Here is a 12,193-nt window from a genome sequence, read left to right on the forward strand (position 1 = left end):
GCGAAGTCATTCAAGCTTTACAATCAGTCCCCAAGGTAGTGTGAAAATATTCACAAAATACCAAAAATATGATGTCCCCAAGACAAGTGCAATTTACTAATTTAAAAATGTGCACGTTTTGATAAAGTTGTAATTAGCAAAATATATAGTGTATAGCGTTATTTCTTTAATTCTGTTATTATTATGTTATTAGCATATTTTATTGCATGTAAAGGAAATAAATTCTTCGATGGTTATCTGGTTTCTTTATTTTTTTCAAGCTAAGTATCAATTGAGAAGTTGCAATTGACATACGAATTATTCTTTTTTATTTAATCTTTTTCAAAAAAAAATTATTCAAAGTGAAAACAAAATGACCAGTATATAAATTGTATGCATAAATTTATTTCAACAATACTAGTATGCTTGCTCAAAACAAACTACATAAACAATCTATTATACATAATAGTTTCTTATATTTAGAACAGAGGGGTAGAAATAAAATCATCAAGCAATTCTAAAATAAGTAACATTTCTTTTACAAATTAATATATACATTTTAACTATGTCTTATTCATACATATGGTAATTTGACAAAAAAGCAACAACAAAAAATAAAAAAATAATTTCTTTAACAATTCATAACATATTTTTCAACATTGCCATTTCAATTCGATTTCTTTTTATTTTTTTATATATAGGTAAACTATCTTTTCATTTTATCCACTTTTAGACCCGAAATAACGTTTGAAAAAAGGGGGAGCACGAGAAAGTCTTAGTGTTGCGTCAAAAGTATCGATTCTCCAAATCCTTTTTGTTCAAACAACTTGTAATCTGAAAGAAGGTCACTAGTATGTCATGGCGAAGCGGGAGAGGAGATAATCGAGGGCGGAAATGTCTTAAAAAAGACATCATCGTCAGGGTAAAGAAAAATTGCCGCTCTTTTCTGAATATGGCTTCCTCATCAGGAATTACTACGCGGTGTTTCTGTAAACAGAAAAAAAACTTAAATTACACACTCTTCATGTAATGTACTTTTTTCGTGAAAATTAGAATAGTCTTTTTTCATTTAGAACACATTCATTTTCATACCGTGGCTACTAGTTTATCTGCCGTCCGGTGCATCAGATCCCCGAGGTTAACCCCACTGTACCGGGAATAGGAGTGGCTGGTATGTAGTCCGCCCCATTAGGTTTCACCTGAAAAAGAAGGCAAAACAGGTTTTTTACTACATGTAGCACAATGCAAAAAATTGATTAAACTGATTGTTATTGTTTAGTCTGATTTTTTTGGTCTGTTATGTTCAGTACTAAAGTTCACTATAATTATATTTCTGGAAACAATGCAAAAATTTCATTTATCATGCGCAGTTGATCACATATTTTTTAAAATTCAAGTAAGACAGTGACACAGATTTAGGATTTATCTTTAGAATGGTATCATTTGCATTGGTAAGAATTCTACTAAAATCCTGAGTTTGATTATTGTCCTGGACAGACAAAATTCTATTTATTTACTTCCAACCCTCCGACGTCGTCTTGAAACAGTAGCGTAATCGATCCGTAGTCCGAATGTTCTCCACAGCGCAACTGCCCAGGCTTGACATCTTTGAATCCAATGATACGTCAACGAGTTTTATTAAACGATAATTTAATACTACGAAAACTTTATACAGAGAACTTTTCTTTTATCCACATGTTATTTGACGTCAAAGTTATTCAAGCAACAACTTTAAAAGAGAAAATGGACATTTATAACAACACTGTTGATCAAAATAAAGTAAATATACGTGTCTTTCATAATAAAGTACTAGCATTTGAGGAAATTATCAATGCAAACGTGGTTTTTTGCATGTTATTATTAGGTACTGAGTATCAATATGATTAAAGATCCGTCTTTTGGATGTGATGTGTGCTTAAACTGTCGGTGAATAATAGTTGGATCGAAGCGTTGTAGGACCTCCTTTACCCATTGTCCTATGGCAATCTCGAAAGAAAGAAGGATCCTGATATAAAAGCAACACTGACAGAAATCAAGCAATTTTATGAAATTTCAATATACTTTTCCTTTTATTATACTTTGATTATAACGCACTTTTTTAACATTTGATAGGTTTGGAACATATTCTATAGGTTCTGTGTAACATGTACAAAATTTAATCTTGAGAGTATGATAAACTTTACGCATAAAATCATGCAAATATATAGAAAAATTATCTTGTTTTTTGCATAAAGGTCAAGTCAAGGTCACTACCTTATTTGTCAACTTAAAGGATGATAAAAGTAAATTTAGTTATATCTGGTTGTGTCCGATTTTGTAGTTAATGGCCAATTTTCTTGAGTTGTGTCTGGTGCTTTTTCTTAAAATGAACTATAATCAACCATTAAGTAATTTCTCAAAATTTTATGTGATTTTATGTTATCCAATGTCAATCTTAACATTTTTTGGGTCATACAAAGGTGTTAAAGAAAAAAAGTTTACTCCAAAAACAACGTTATGTATGACGTTATATACATGCGAATAATGGTACGAGGCAATTTTTGCTTCGATTGATGAAATCACTAGAAAATGTACTAGAATTGACATATCAACCTGAAATTGAGAGCGAGTGAACAGGGCTAACTTAACGTGGTTCCAATATCTAATCAAAGTACTGACGGGAGTTGATTGTATCGCTTGTTATTCATTTTAAAATCAATGATATGTTACTTTGCTTGGCAAGTAGTTTATAATCTGTCTTTGAATTACGCACATTTTTAGAATGAATTCTCGGACATTTCCGACAAGAATTTTGAGAAAAACCCCGTATGAATCGTGTTGTGTAATGATTAAAGATAGAATTGATTCCATCAAACTATGTATAAGTAATCGAAATATTCAAAAACTTGTATGGATCCAAGCAATAATGAACTCTAGTCTCGTTCAACAAGATGCTCGGCTGTCTCCGTTAATCTCCAACAAGCAAGAGCATGTGTACACCAGGTCACGTGATAGCTTGATGGCGCGACCTCTAATAGAATGACTCTCTGCTTGTCGGAGATTTACGGAGACAGCGATGGTTGAACGAGACTTTATTGAACTCTGGCGTATGAATACATACGACTGCAAAAAAAATATCTAAATTGTTCGTACTATTTAACATATGACTATTTTCAAGGTACTCATAAATTAGTTTCTTAAAAACCAATGCTTCAAGATACATTACATCGAATTTATCGATCATTTTCAAGAACTAAATCATGTCAGCGGTGATGGCTTGTGCTTCGGTCCAAACAATGTTTCACTTTCGGTTTGCCGGAGTAACTGCATAGGAGAGTTGATTAAAATAAACTCCCAATAAAAGCATATGTCATGTTAATAAATAGATTAAATAGACAGAAGATATACGCTCTGAAGTTAAAACTAGGTTCTTACGTCATGAGCTATATCATGAAACTACGGTCATGACTTCTTGAAGAGACCTCGAGAAACTGATCGCACATTAAATAATATCCAATATACTACCCCATCGATTACAAAAAGAGTAATTGGTTGCTTTATGAAAAAAAAATGTAAAATTGAGCATCATGGCCAAATTTTAAAGAGTACTATATTACGAAATTCTACCAGAACGCCAAAGATCTAGAAATGACGTCGCTAGCGTGAGGCTGCTATCCTTGCTTCACGCTCTACAAAATATATAATTTTCAAAAACATTTATCATAATGCATTTAAATTTTCAGATCTGATTTGAATTAGGCAGATATCTCAAAGCATAAGTTTTTGTCACTTTATGCGGATTTTCCAGGATATTACCGCTTCTGTGACATTACCTTTGGATCAACCCTCGTATGACGTTGCTACACATTGAAGCTAATTCTTCGCTTGGGTCTCAGAAAAAAAATAGTTTACAGCTTTTTTTACCATCTTTATTTTTCAATCATCAAAGCATTTTATTTCTACATAATTTATACTACGTGAAACTGTACATTGCAATGTTTAACTTTAAACCACAATTTTTAATGTGACCACTACTCGTAGTTGCATGATTTGAACACTTGTACGGTAAAGCTTTTGCAAGAGTCTCAACAGTGGTTGTGGAAAAGAATATTTTTAATCATAAATTACCCACCTCCCTTCTAGAATCTCTAACTGGAATTTGTCTCCTTACGAACCCTCGGCAAATCGTGCTATCAAAAGTCGGGATCTTTTTTTGTTCAACCTATTTATAAATCTGCCAAATGATGAAAGATGCCTTACTTTTAACATCACTAGTGCAGTAATGACAGCATTCATAGACATTGATATTTACACGTTGAAAGAAGGTTCAATGCTCACTGTATTCAATAAATAGAAATATTGTTAAATGTTACATATAGATCGAATTCATTCGAAGAGTGTAAGACTGTGAGCGGTAAATCCTAAATCTATATGATCGAGTGAATGCCTCTGTTATATACTATCAGTTGTACTTGTTATTGCATGCTATATATATCATGAAGGTTCAAACAGAGAGATTAGGAAAAATGGGTTTTGAGCTATTCGTGTTATAAAGAGACACTCGTACGAAAACATTGCCGATTATATCAGATATGCTTTGCATTTTTGATTGGTCGAACAGTTTCAGTAAATCCAAAAGAAAATTCAGGAAAAAAATCCCGACTTTTAATAGCACGATATACCAAGGATTCGTAGGGATCGGTGTTGATCAGAAACCCTTGGCTATCAAAGACGACAATAAAAACGGGCCCTATTTTTCTTTTTACATATATCTAATTATAAGCTATTCACACAATGATCTTCTGAGCCTAACCAAAGACGATATAAAAAGAGAATAGCTTACTTCGTGGTAAAAAGGTTCTCCATTTAGGCCTACACGCACCAAGGTGTGTATATACCGGATATATATATATATATATATATATATATATATAAATATATATATATATATATATATATATATATATATATATATATATATATATATATATATATATATATATATATATATATATATAAGAAGCACTAGCAAACCAACAACACTCGTTATCTAAAGTGTCGGATCAAAAGATACACGGTTATAAGATGAGATATAAAAAAGCACTAAAATAACCAACGACACGAACAATAAAGTAAAATATTGTCAAATTTTCGGGACAACCCGTCCCTTCTTCAGGACTTATGAAGTTCTTATTTTGTTGTCCTGAAGAAGGGACGGATTGTCGCAAAAATTTGACAATATTTTACTTTATTGTTCGTGTCGTTGGTTATTTTTAGTGCTTTATATATATATATATATATATATATATATATATATATATATATATATATATATATATATATATATATATATATATATATATATGCTAAATTATATTTATATAGGTTTATACCGGTATTATAAATTGATATATAAATTTACGTTTGAGCATTAGACATGATTAATATGTAACAGCAAGGCGATGGTTCAGATAATCGATGCCGGAGATTTCCTCATACTTCACGGAACCGTCCAAACACTCAATGACGACGTCATCATCAGGATAAAGAAAGAATGCGATGGATTGTCTCCCCTTGCTCAGCATCACTTCTTTCTCGGGAATTAGTACGCGGTGTTTCTGTAAAAAAAGATTTATATCAAACATTAAATGAAACGAGATTTTAAAAATTGGAGTTAATTTAAGAACCACAAAATCAGTAAGAGTTTTTTTTTGTACCGTGGCCACCAGTTTATCTGCCGTCCATCGCTGCATCAGGTCGCCGAGGTTAACCAGCACTGTACCGGGGATAGGAGTTGCTGGTATATAGTCCGCCCCGACAGGTTTTACCTCAAACAATCCAAATGTAATATGTTTTTTAATCATTCGGACCTTTTATTGTAAATAAAAACATATTTACTGTAATTGTTACTCTCTTTTGTGGACAAGTGGTTTATGTCATGGAGTGTGCGCTTGGTGTTAATGTCACGTTCCTTCATATGACCAAAAAAGAATGCATTTATATTGAGAGGCATTGTGAAGAAAAGGAAGATTTAAAGCTTCAAGGGGCATGGTCACGATTTTGGTCAAATTTCATTTTTCTGTTTTAATTATTTACAATGCTTTTGGAATGTATTTCTAATGATCAAATGAAATTTGGGTGCCAGTCGTTGAGTTTTAAGCAAGATACAGGGTTCGCAATTCTTCGTCATGGAAACAATGCTCGTGCCCTGTTTTTGTTTACATAGGTTCAATATACCAGTAAAAATCTTTTTAAACTGTTTTGTCTATATCTTCTTTTTCATTCAAGCATAAATAAACAGTTCCTAACGATTAACTTATTCCCTTTGTGTCTAAAACTAGAATTTTCACTTCAACAATCAAAATGTAAACAAAAGCTTTGTTTACATAGCGAAGAATTGCAAGCTCTGTAACTCGCTTATGACTCGACAAATGACACTCAAATTTTGGTTGCCTTTTTAAAATGCCTTACTGAGGCATTGTAAACATTAAAATCGAAAAAAATAATTTTTGACCAAAATCGTGACCATGCCTCTTTAACAGAATAAATTGTTAACGGTTATGACGCTTAAACACCTTAAATATCGTATGCGACAAAACACTTAGAAGTAAAACTTCAAAACTCAAGGTGCTCATAAACCATAACAAAGGGGTCTTGATAATGACGATTTCACTTTCTGCATTTGACCCCAAAATACTTACATCCAATCCCCCGACATCGTCTTGGAACAGTAACGTAATGGACCCGTAGTCCGAATGCTCCCCACAGCGCACCTGTCCTGGCTTGACCTCTATAAATGACAAAAGAGTTGTAATACGTGTACAATAAATATAATGAATAAAAAAACGTAACCTGCATGCTTTGGTAATGCTATATTTTGATATCTATACTACTATATTAAAATAATAGACTCGAATTTTTTAGCTTTAATACCAATTAATCGGAAGAGTACTGTCTTTTATTTTATATATTCTAAACATCATTGGTACTTGAAGATTACCAATTTGTTTTTATTTTTTCTCAATCAAGCTTCGCTAATTAATAATCAACGAAAATTCCTCAAAAAATTCCGGAAATCATCTGAATTTTTTGGATTTTACAATTTTGCGCATGCGCATTACATTCACGGTAAATCACGGGAGGCTCTTTATTTTATGTTTCCACAATATCACATTTGCATAGATAAACTCAGAGACGATAAAACAAATGCGTATAAATTTTCATTAGAATTTTTTTTTCTATTCATCAAAGAAAATACGGGTGACAACTCAAACACAGTGCATTTACTATAAAAAAAATCCCGGGAGTTTTGATTGTCAACATGGTGTGTAAAAAACGTTGTTGAAGAAATGTTGAATTCTGCAATTATAAAATTAAACTTTTCGAAGAAAGGTATTTACAGCTTCAACATGGTTTGTTATGAACAATTTGACTGTTATTTTCAATGCAACTTCATTAATTTTCTCCAAAATCGTTTTGGAGCGATTATGCGATTTTCTGCTACATTACGGGTACACTGGCGTCGGAAGCAAGTTGAAAGTGGGGGGGGGGGGGGGGGGGGGCTAGACTAATCCTCAGAAATATTGAGAAAAAAGTAATTCCCAAATTCATGGAAATCCTAATCCGTGGGGGGGGGGGGGGGGGGGGGGGGAGTGGAGTATACCTTTACTTCCAAAAAAATAAATAAAAAATTACTTACCCAAAACTTTTTTCTTCCCAAAATCATGAAATTCCTAAACCGTGGGGGGGGGGGGGGGGTGTGGGGGGGGGGGGGGGGGGGGAATTGTATGCTTCTGAATCCAACTTCTCAATCTTTCAAGGTCAATTTAGGAACAATAATCTTTCCTGCCAGAAAAAGTGGGGGGGGGGGGCTGAACCCTCTATCATGCTATGTTTCTAATGGTAAGGTATAACTTTGCAAAAAAAGTGGGGGGGGGGGGCTAAGCCCCCCCCCCCCCCCCCCTAGCCCCCTCGGTTCCGACGCCTATGCGGGTATATGGGAGGCAGACACAGATTATATTATTCCAACTCAGCAGAATGTAGTGAAATTAATAGCATTATTGTAGGCTTAAAGCTTGGTAATGCAAATGTCAACAATATACGGTGTGTCGATGTATCTATTTCGTAAATGTCCGATATCATATGCTATGTCAACCCGTGCACGCACGGGTCAAAATCTAGTAAGTAGATAATACAAGACCTTATTGATAGTTTTGATATCCATGTATACCGTATAATGATATTGGATTATCGTACCTTTGATCCCAGTGTTTAAATATCATACCTTTTCATATTAGTATATGATAATGTCGAATTATCAAATCTTTTGTTATCGGTTTATAATGATGTTAGATTGCCATTTTTTTTTATATTGGTGTATATCATATACCTAGTAGTGTATCAGCCCTGTTACACGTGTTCTGGACTAGGTGTGACAACAACCGGAATCTAAGGGCTGTATCGCCCTCAATGCGATATTTCACTGTCAAAGCCCGTCTCCAAGAGGGTGTATTGCCCTCAAATTTAAAATCGCAAATTCCCCAAAACCTCTGTCATATTCCATTTATAATTGCTGATGGATTATCACATAAAATGGATATATGCCGAAAACAATTCTGTATGAAAAAAATATCAGTCAGCTTCGTGGCTCATTTGGGCTGAGAACTAACATTTTTTTTCATCAGAAGTGTTTGAGGCATGTATCGTACTTAAAACACTGCCATTTAATTTTATTGTCGATTTACTTGAGACAGTCCGATTTTGATGGATACCAGTATGTAACCACTGGTAGCGGTCTGATATTAAGAAGATCACTAATATGGGACTGTAAAAGGTTAAATTTCAGACTGCTGGAGGTAAGGAATGATATCACAGCAGTGTTTTATCGTTTGATCTCGTTGTATAATGCTGTTAGGTTATCATACCTTTTGATATGGGTGTATAATGCTGTTGAATTATCATACCTTTTTATATTGGTATAAAATGATCTTGGATTATCATACCTTGTGATATCGGTAGATAGTGATTATCATACCTTGTGATATCGGTAGATAGTGATTATCATACCTTGTAAAATGATGCTGAATTACTATACCTTTTGATATTAGTTTACAATGATGTTGGATTAATAGAATCATTCATTATTACGAGTGTGGGATAGTGAAATTCGCTTGCCCAGTCCTAGACAGTGAATCTTGGTCCCTCAGTGGAATTTCACGATCCCACAGTATATAATGAATGATTATTTTACTCGCATTATTTTACATTTAAAACTGATATCTGACAACTTTCTGTTACGACGTTCAAGAGATTACTTTCGGTTTATCCCTCCGCGTGCTTCAAATAGTGCAAGTCAAAATGAGACCATACGACATTTTTTTCAGTAAAAATATGATAAATTGTAATAAATTAAGCAAAACAATTACTTTAAGGATACTCTTAATACACCATTTTGAATTTTCTACCGCAGAAATGTTTGTTTACATTTTGAAGCGGCGTAGAAATACACAGTGTAAGACAGAAAAATCTCACACTGCTGTCTCACACTGGACAAACCGATCTCACACCAGTGATCATGCGAGAATATCATATCTTTTGATATCAGTAAATAATGATGTTGGATTTTAATACGTTGTACAATGATGATGAATTACCATACCTTTTGATATCGGTGTATAATGTTGTTGGATTATCATACCTTTTAATAACTATAGATAAAGGTTGGATTATTGTACCTATTGATATTGGTATGCAATGATGTTGGATTATCATACCTTTTGATATTCGTGGATAGTACAAAGACCGTAATGTGGTTTGGTTGTCCTTTTTGCCAACATTCTTGTGACAGTCTCGGAGGAAACTTCGATCCTAACGACATTAAATTGTTTTTTTTTCAGTACTTACAAGATTTGTCATAAGTCTTGCAGCTGTTATACAAAATTGTAGAATAATACAAAAAAATTCGGATTGATTGTTTTGCTTCCAAATATGCTCTTACATTCGTATTTTGAACAATATTTTAGTTTTAAGGGACTTCTTAATATAAGATAAAAATATTCTGTTTTCAGGTTCAACAAATCAGCTGTTTAATATTTGAGATCTTGAAAACAAACTTACAATGTTAAGACCAATCGACATTAAATCAAGGATTCGGTTTCCTAATTCCTGAGCACTGGTGAACAAAGACTTGAATACATCGTTGAAGTTTGGAATAATGTCTACGGGCATCAACTAAAATCAAGAAAAGTACATATCAATTATAAACCCTGTTGTAATTTTAGAACAATATTGCCTTTTTACAAAAAATAAATCCAGTATTGCTTTTTTGTAGTGGAGTGCAATAATAGGAGATCTGTAATGTATCCAATAATTATAATGTCATATGATTTCATTTCCTTTGTTTGGAATGTACTTTAATTCAATTTACAAAAAGACAAAGAAAACAGTATTCTTATATATTGAAAGTAAACCGTCGCAAGATAGCCAGACTTACATGTTGGTCATCAACTGCAGTCATATTGTACGCTTCTTTCAAATCAGCGGCTGGCCGCTCTGGATTTAACCTAAAAGTACATGTAAATGATAGTTGATATCGTTAAACTTGTATTATTATGTGGGTGTGATCGACAACTTCAACTTGTTGTTGGCCACAAAGCATATCTAAATATATTCCACTGCGTCTTGAGTGCCAACCATGGACTAAAACTCCATTCCAGCAATTGTGACAGTCATACTCATATTAGGAAAAGAAACTAATCAGAAATGGAATTGAAAACGAACACAGAAACTACTTGATAAAAATACAATCTTCTAAAATCAAAATCTTTAAAGCAATATGAGCTGTATTTTTTTGAATTTTATTTTGCTGCAAAAACCTGCTAGTATGATAAGTCTGCATGTAACTTAAACTCTTATGAAAAATACAATTTGAAAGAATCATTAATGATTTCTCTTCTAAGGAATATATAGCGGATCAATTTTTGTACAGGACGACAATAATTCAATTTTGCTTCAATTGAGGCTTCTTTGCGGCTTTTTCAATAAAAACATGGCTAACAACCTTAAAAACCATGATAATTTTGTCAATTTAGTAGATAATAACTTTTTCGTAAAAAAAAAATTTAAGCATGAAAATTGCAGCTTATACTGCTTTAAAAAAAATTACTTTTCTCTTTCCAAAGACACCCATCCGTGATTCGAATCGGCTGGTCGAGCGTATTCCTGTTTTACTTCCACTGGTTTCTCAAAGAAAGTTTTTGATGTGGTAAAGACCTCTTCTACCTGTAATTATTTATTACCAGAATTGTATTCTGTTTTCTCCGAAAGTAAAAAAAAAATACTACAATATGGTAACGACCATCCAATAGGGACATGATCACATTCTGATTTGAAAAAAAAAACTAGATACAAGCCACAGAGCATGGTATTTTGTTTAAGGTCAGTCGGGATCCATCTTTTATTTTTTCTATTTTGCTCACAATTTGATCTGATTATGTTCCGTTTTTAGTGTTTAAATGTTTTAATTTAAATACATGATAACTAATAATTCTTACGATAGCCTAAAAAATCTGTTGTCGAATTACTTTTTTCCATTATTTTCGGCCAACCATTAAGAAAAAATAGATACAAGCCACAGAGCATGATTTTTTGTTTAAAATATGGATTTTTTCAGCAAGTTCTTTGTAAAAAGAACTTTGTACAATATTTTAATATACATATATATCGTACTCAAGCTTACAATGTTTTGAGGTATTCCATGGTTTTTCAGATAGACAAATCCGAACGTGGTAAAAGCCTTACAAAGTTCATCTCCGAGCTCCTGGAGAGCTTTGGGGTCCACTTCGTGTACTGGCACAGACAAAGAATATGGCGCCAAATCTATTACGGGTATAGCCGCCATTTTTTTCAAGCAGTGAGTACTGATAGTTTGCTGTTGAAAGAGAGGTATGAGATGTCCTACCTAAACTTTTACGATTTCATTACGATAAACGATAACGAAATACCAGTGGTCACGAGCATACAGTCACTGACCTTACACACTTATCCTTCAAAACATGTAGGTTGCATGTTATACTCCTGATGAACTGGGTCACCCCTGCGGATAATTTTAGACCACGTGGTTTTCGCAGTAAAAATCGTGCCTCGTGGTTAAAGTCTATTCCATAGAATCTAGGTACTTGTATTCAAATATAAAATCCAGAGGTTTATTGATTTTAAACTATAACTTCATTAATTG

General features: G+C 33.3%; 1 protein-coding gene across 1 annotated transcript; it reads right to left on the reverse strand.

Moving 5' to 3' along the window:
- Positions 1-5,356: 5,356 nt before the first annotated feature.
- On the reverse strand, positions 5,357-11,970 carry LOC117680665 (uncharacterized). The gene is made up of 8 exons (XM_034476268.2): positions 11,696-11,970; positions 11,123-11,238; positions 10,451-10,520; positions 10,075-10,188; positions 9,732-9,825; positions 6,660-6,748; positions 5,676-5,786; positions 5,357-5,576 (listed from the first exon to the last, which is right to left on the reverse strand). The coding sequence occupies exons 1-8, from the start codon at positions 11,855-11,857 to the stop codon at positions 5,400-5,402; spliced, it is 933 nt and encodes a 310-aa protein (XP_034332159.2). The 5' UTR covers positions 11,858-11,970; the 3' UTR covers positions 5,357-5,399.
- Positions 11,971-12,193: the final 223 nt, after the last annotated feature.

The sequence above is a fragment of the Magallana gigas genome, chromosome 5 (assembly GCF_963853765.1).
Source record: "Magallana gigas chromosome 5, xbMagGiga1.1, whole genome shotgun sequence".
NCBI classification, from domain to species: domain Eukaryota; kingdom Metazoa; phylum Mollusca; class Bivalvia; order Ostreida; family Ostreidae; genus Magallana; species Magallana gigas.

Bases quoted from the DNA above. Each gene is read 5' to 3' on its own strand.
- LOC117680665 (XM_034476268.2), bottom strand. From the start codon at position 11,857: ATGGCGGCTATACCCGTAATAGATTTGGCGCCATATTCTTTGTCTGTG. The intron at 9,826-10,074 runs GTAAGTTTGTTT...TAATGTCGTTAG, and splicing joins TGTCGATTGGTCTTAACATT to GATCGAAGTTTCCTCCGAGA. The intron at 5,577-5,675 runs GTACAAAAAAAA...CTTTTTTTACAG, and splicing joins CAGATAAACTGGTGGCCACG to AAACACCGCGTACTAATTCC.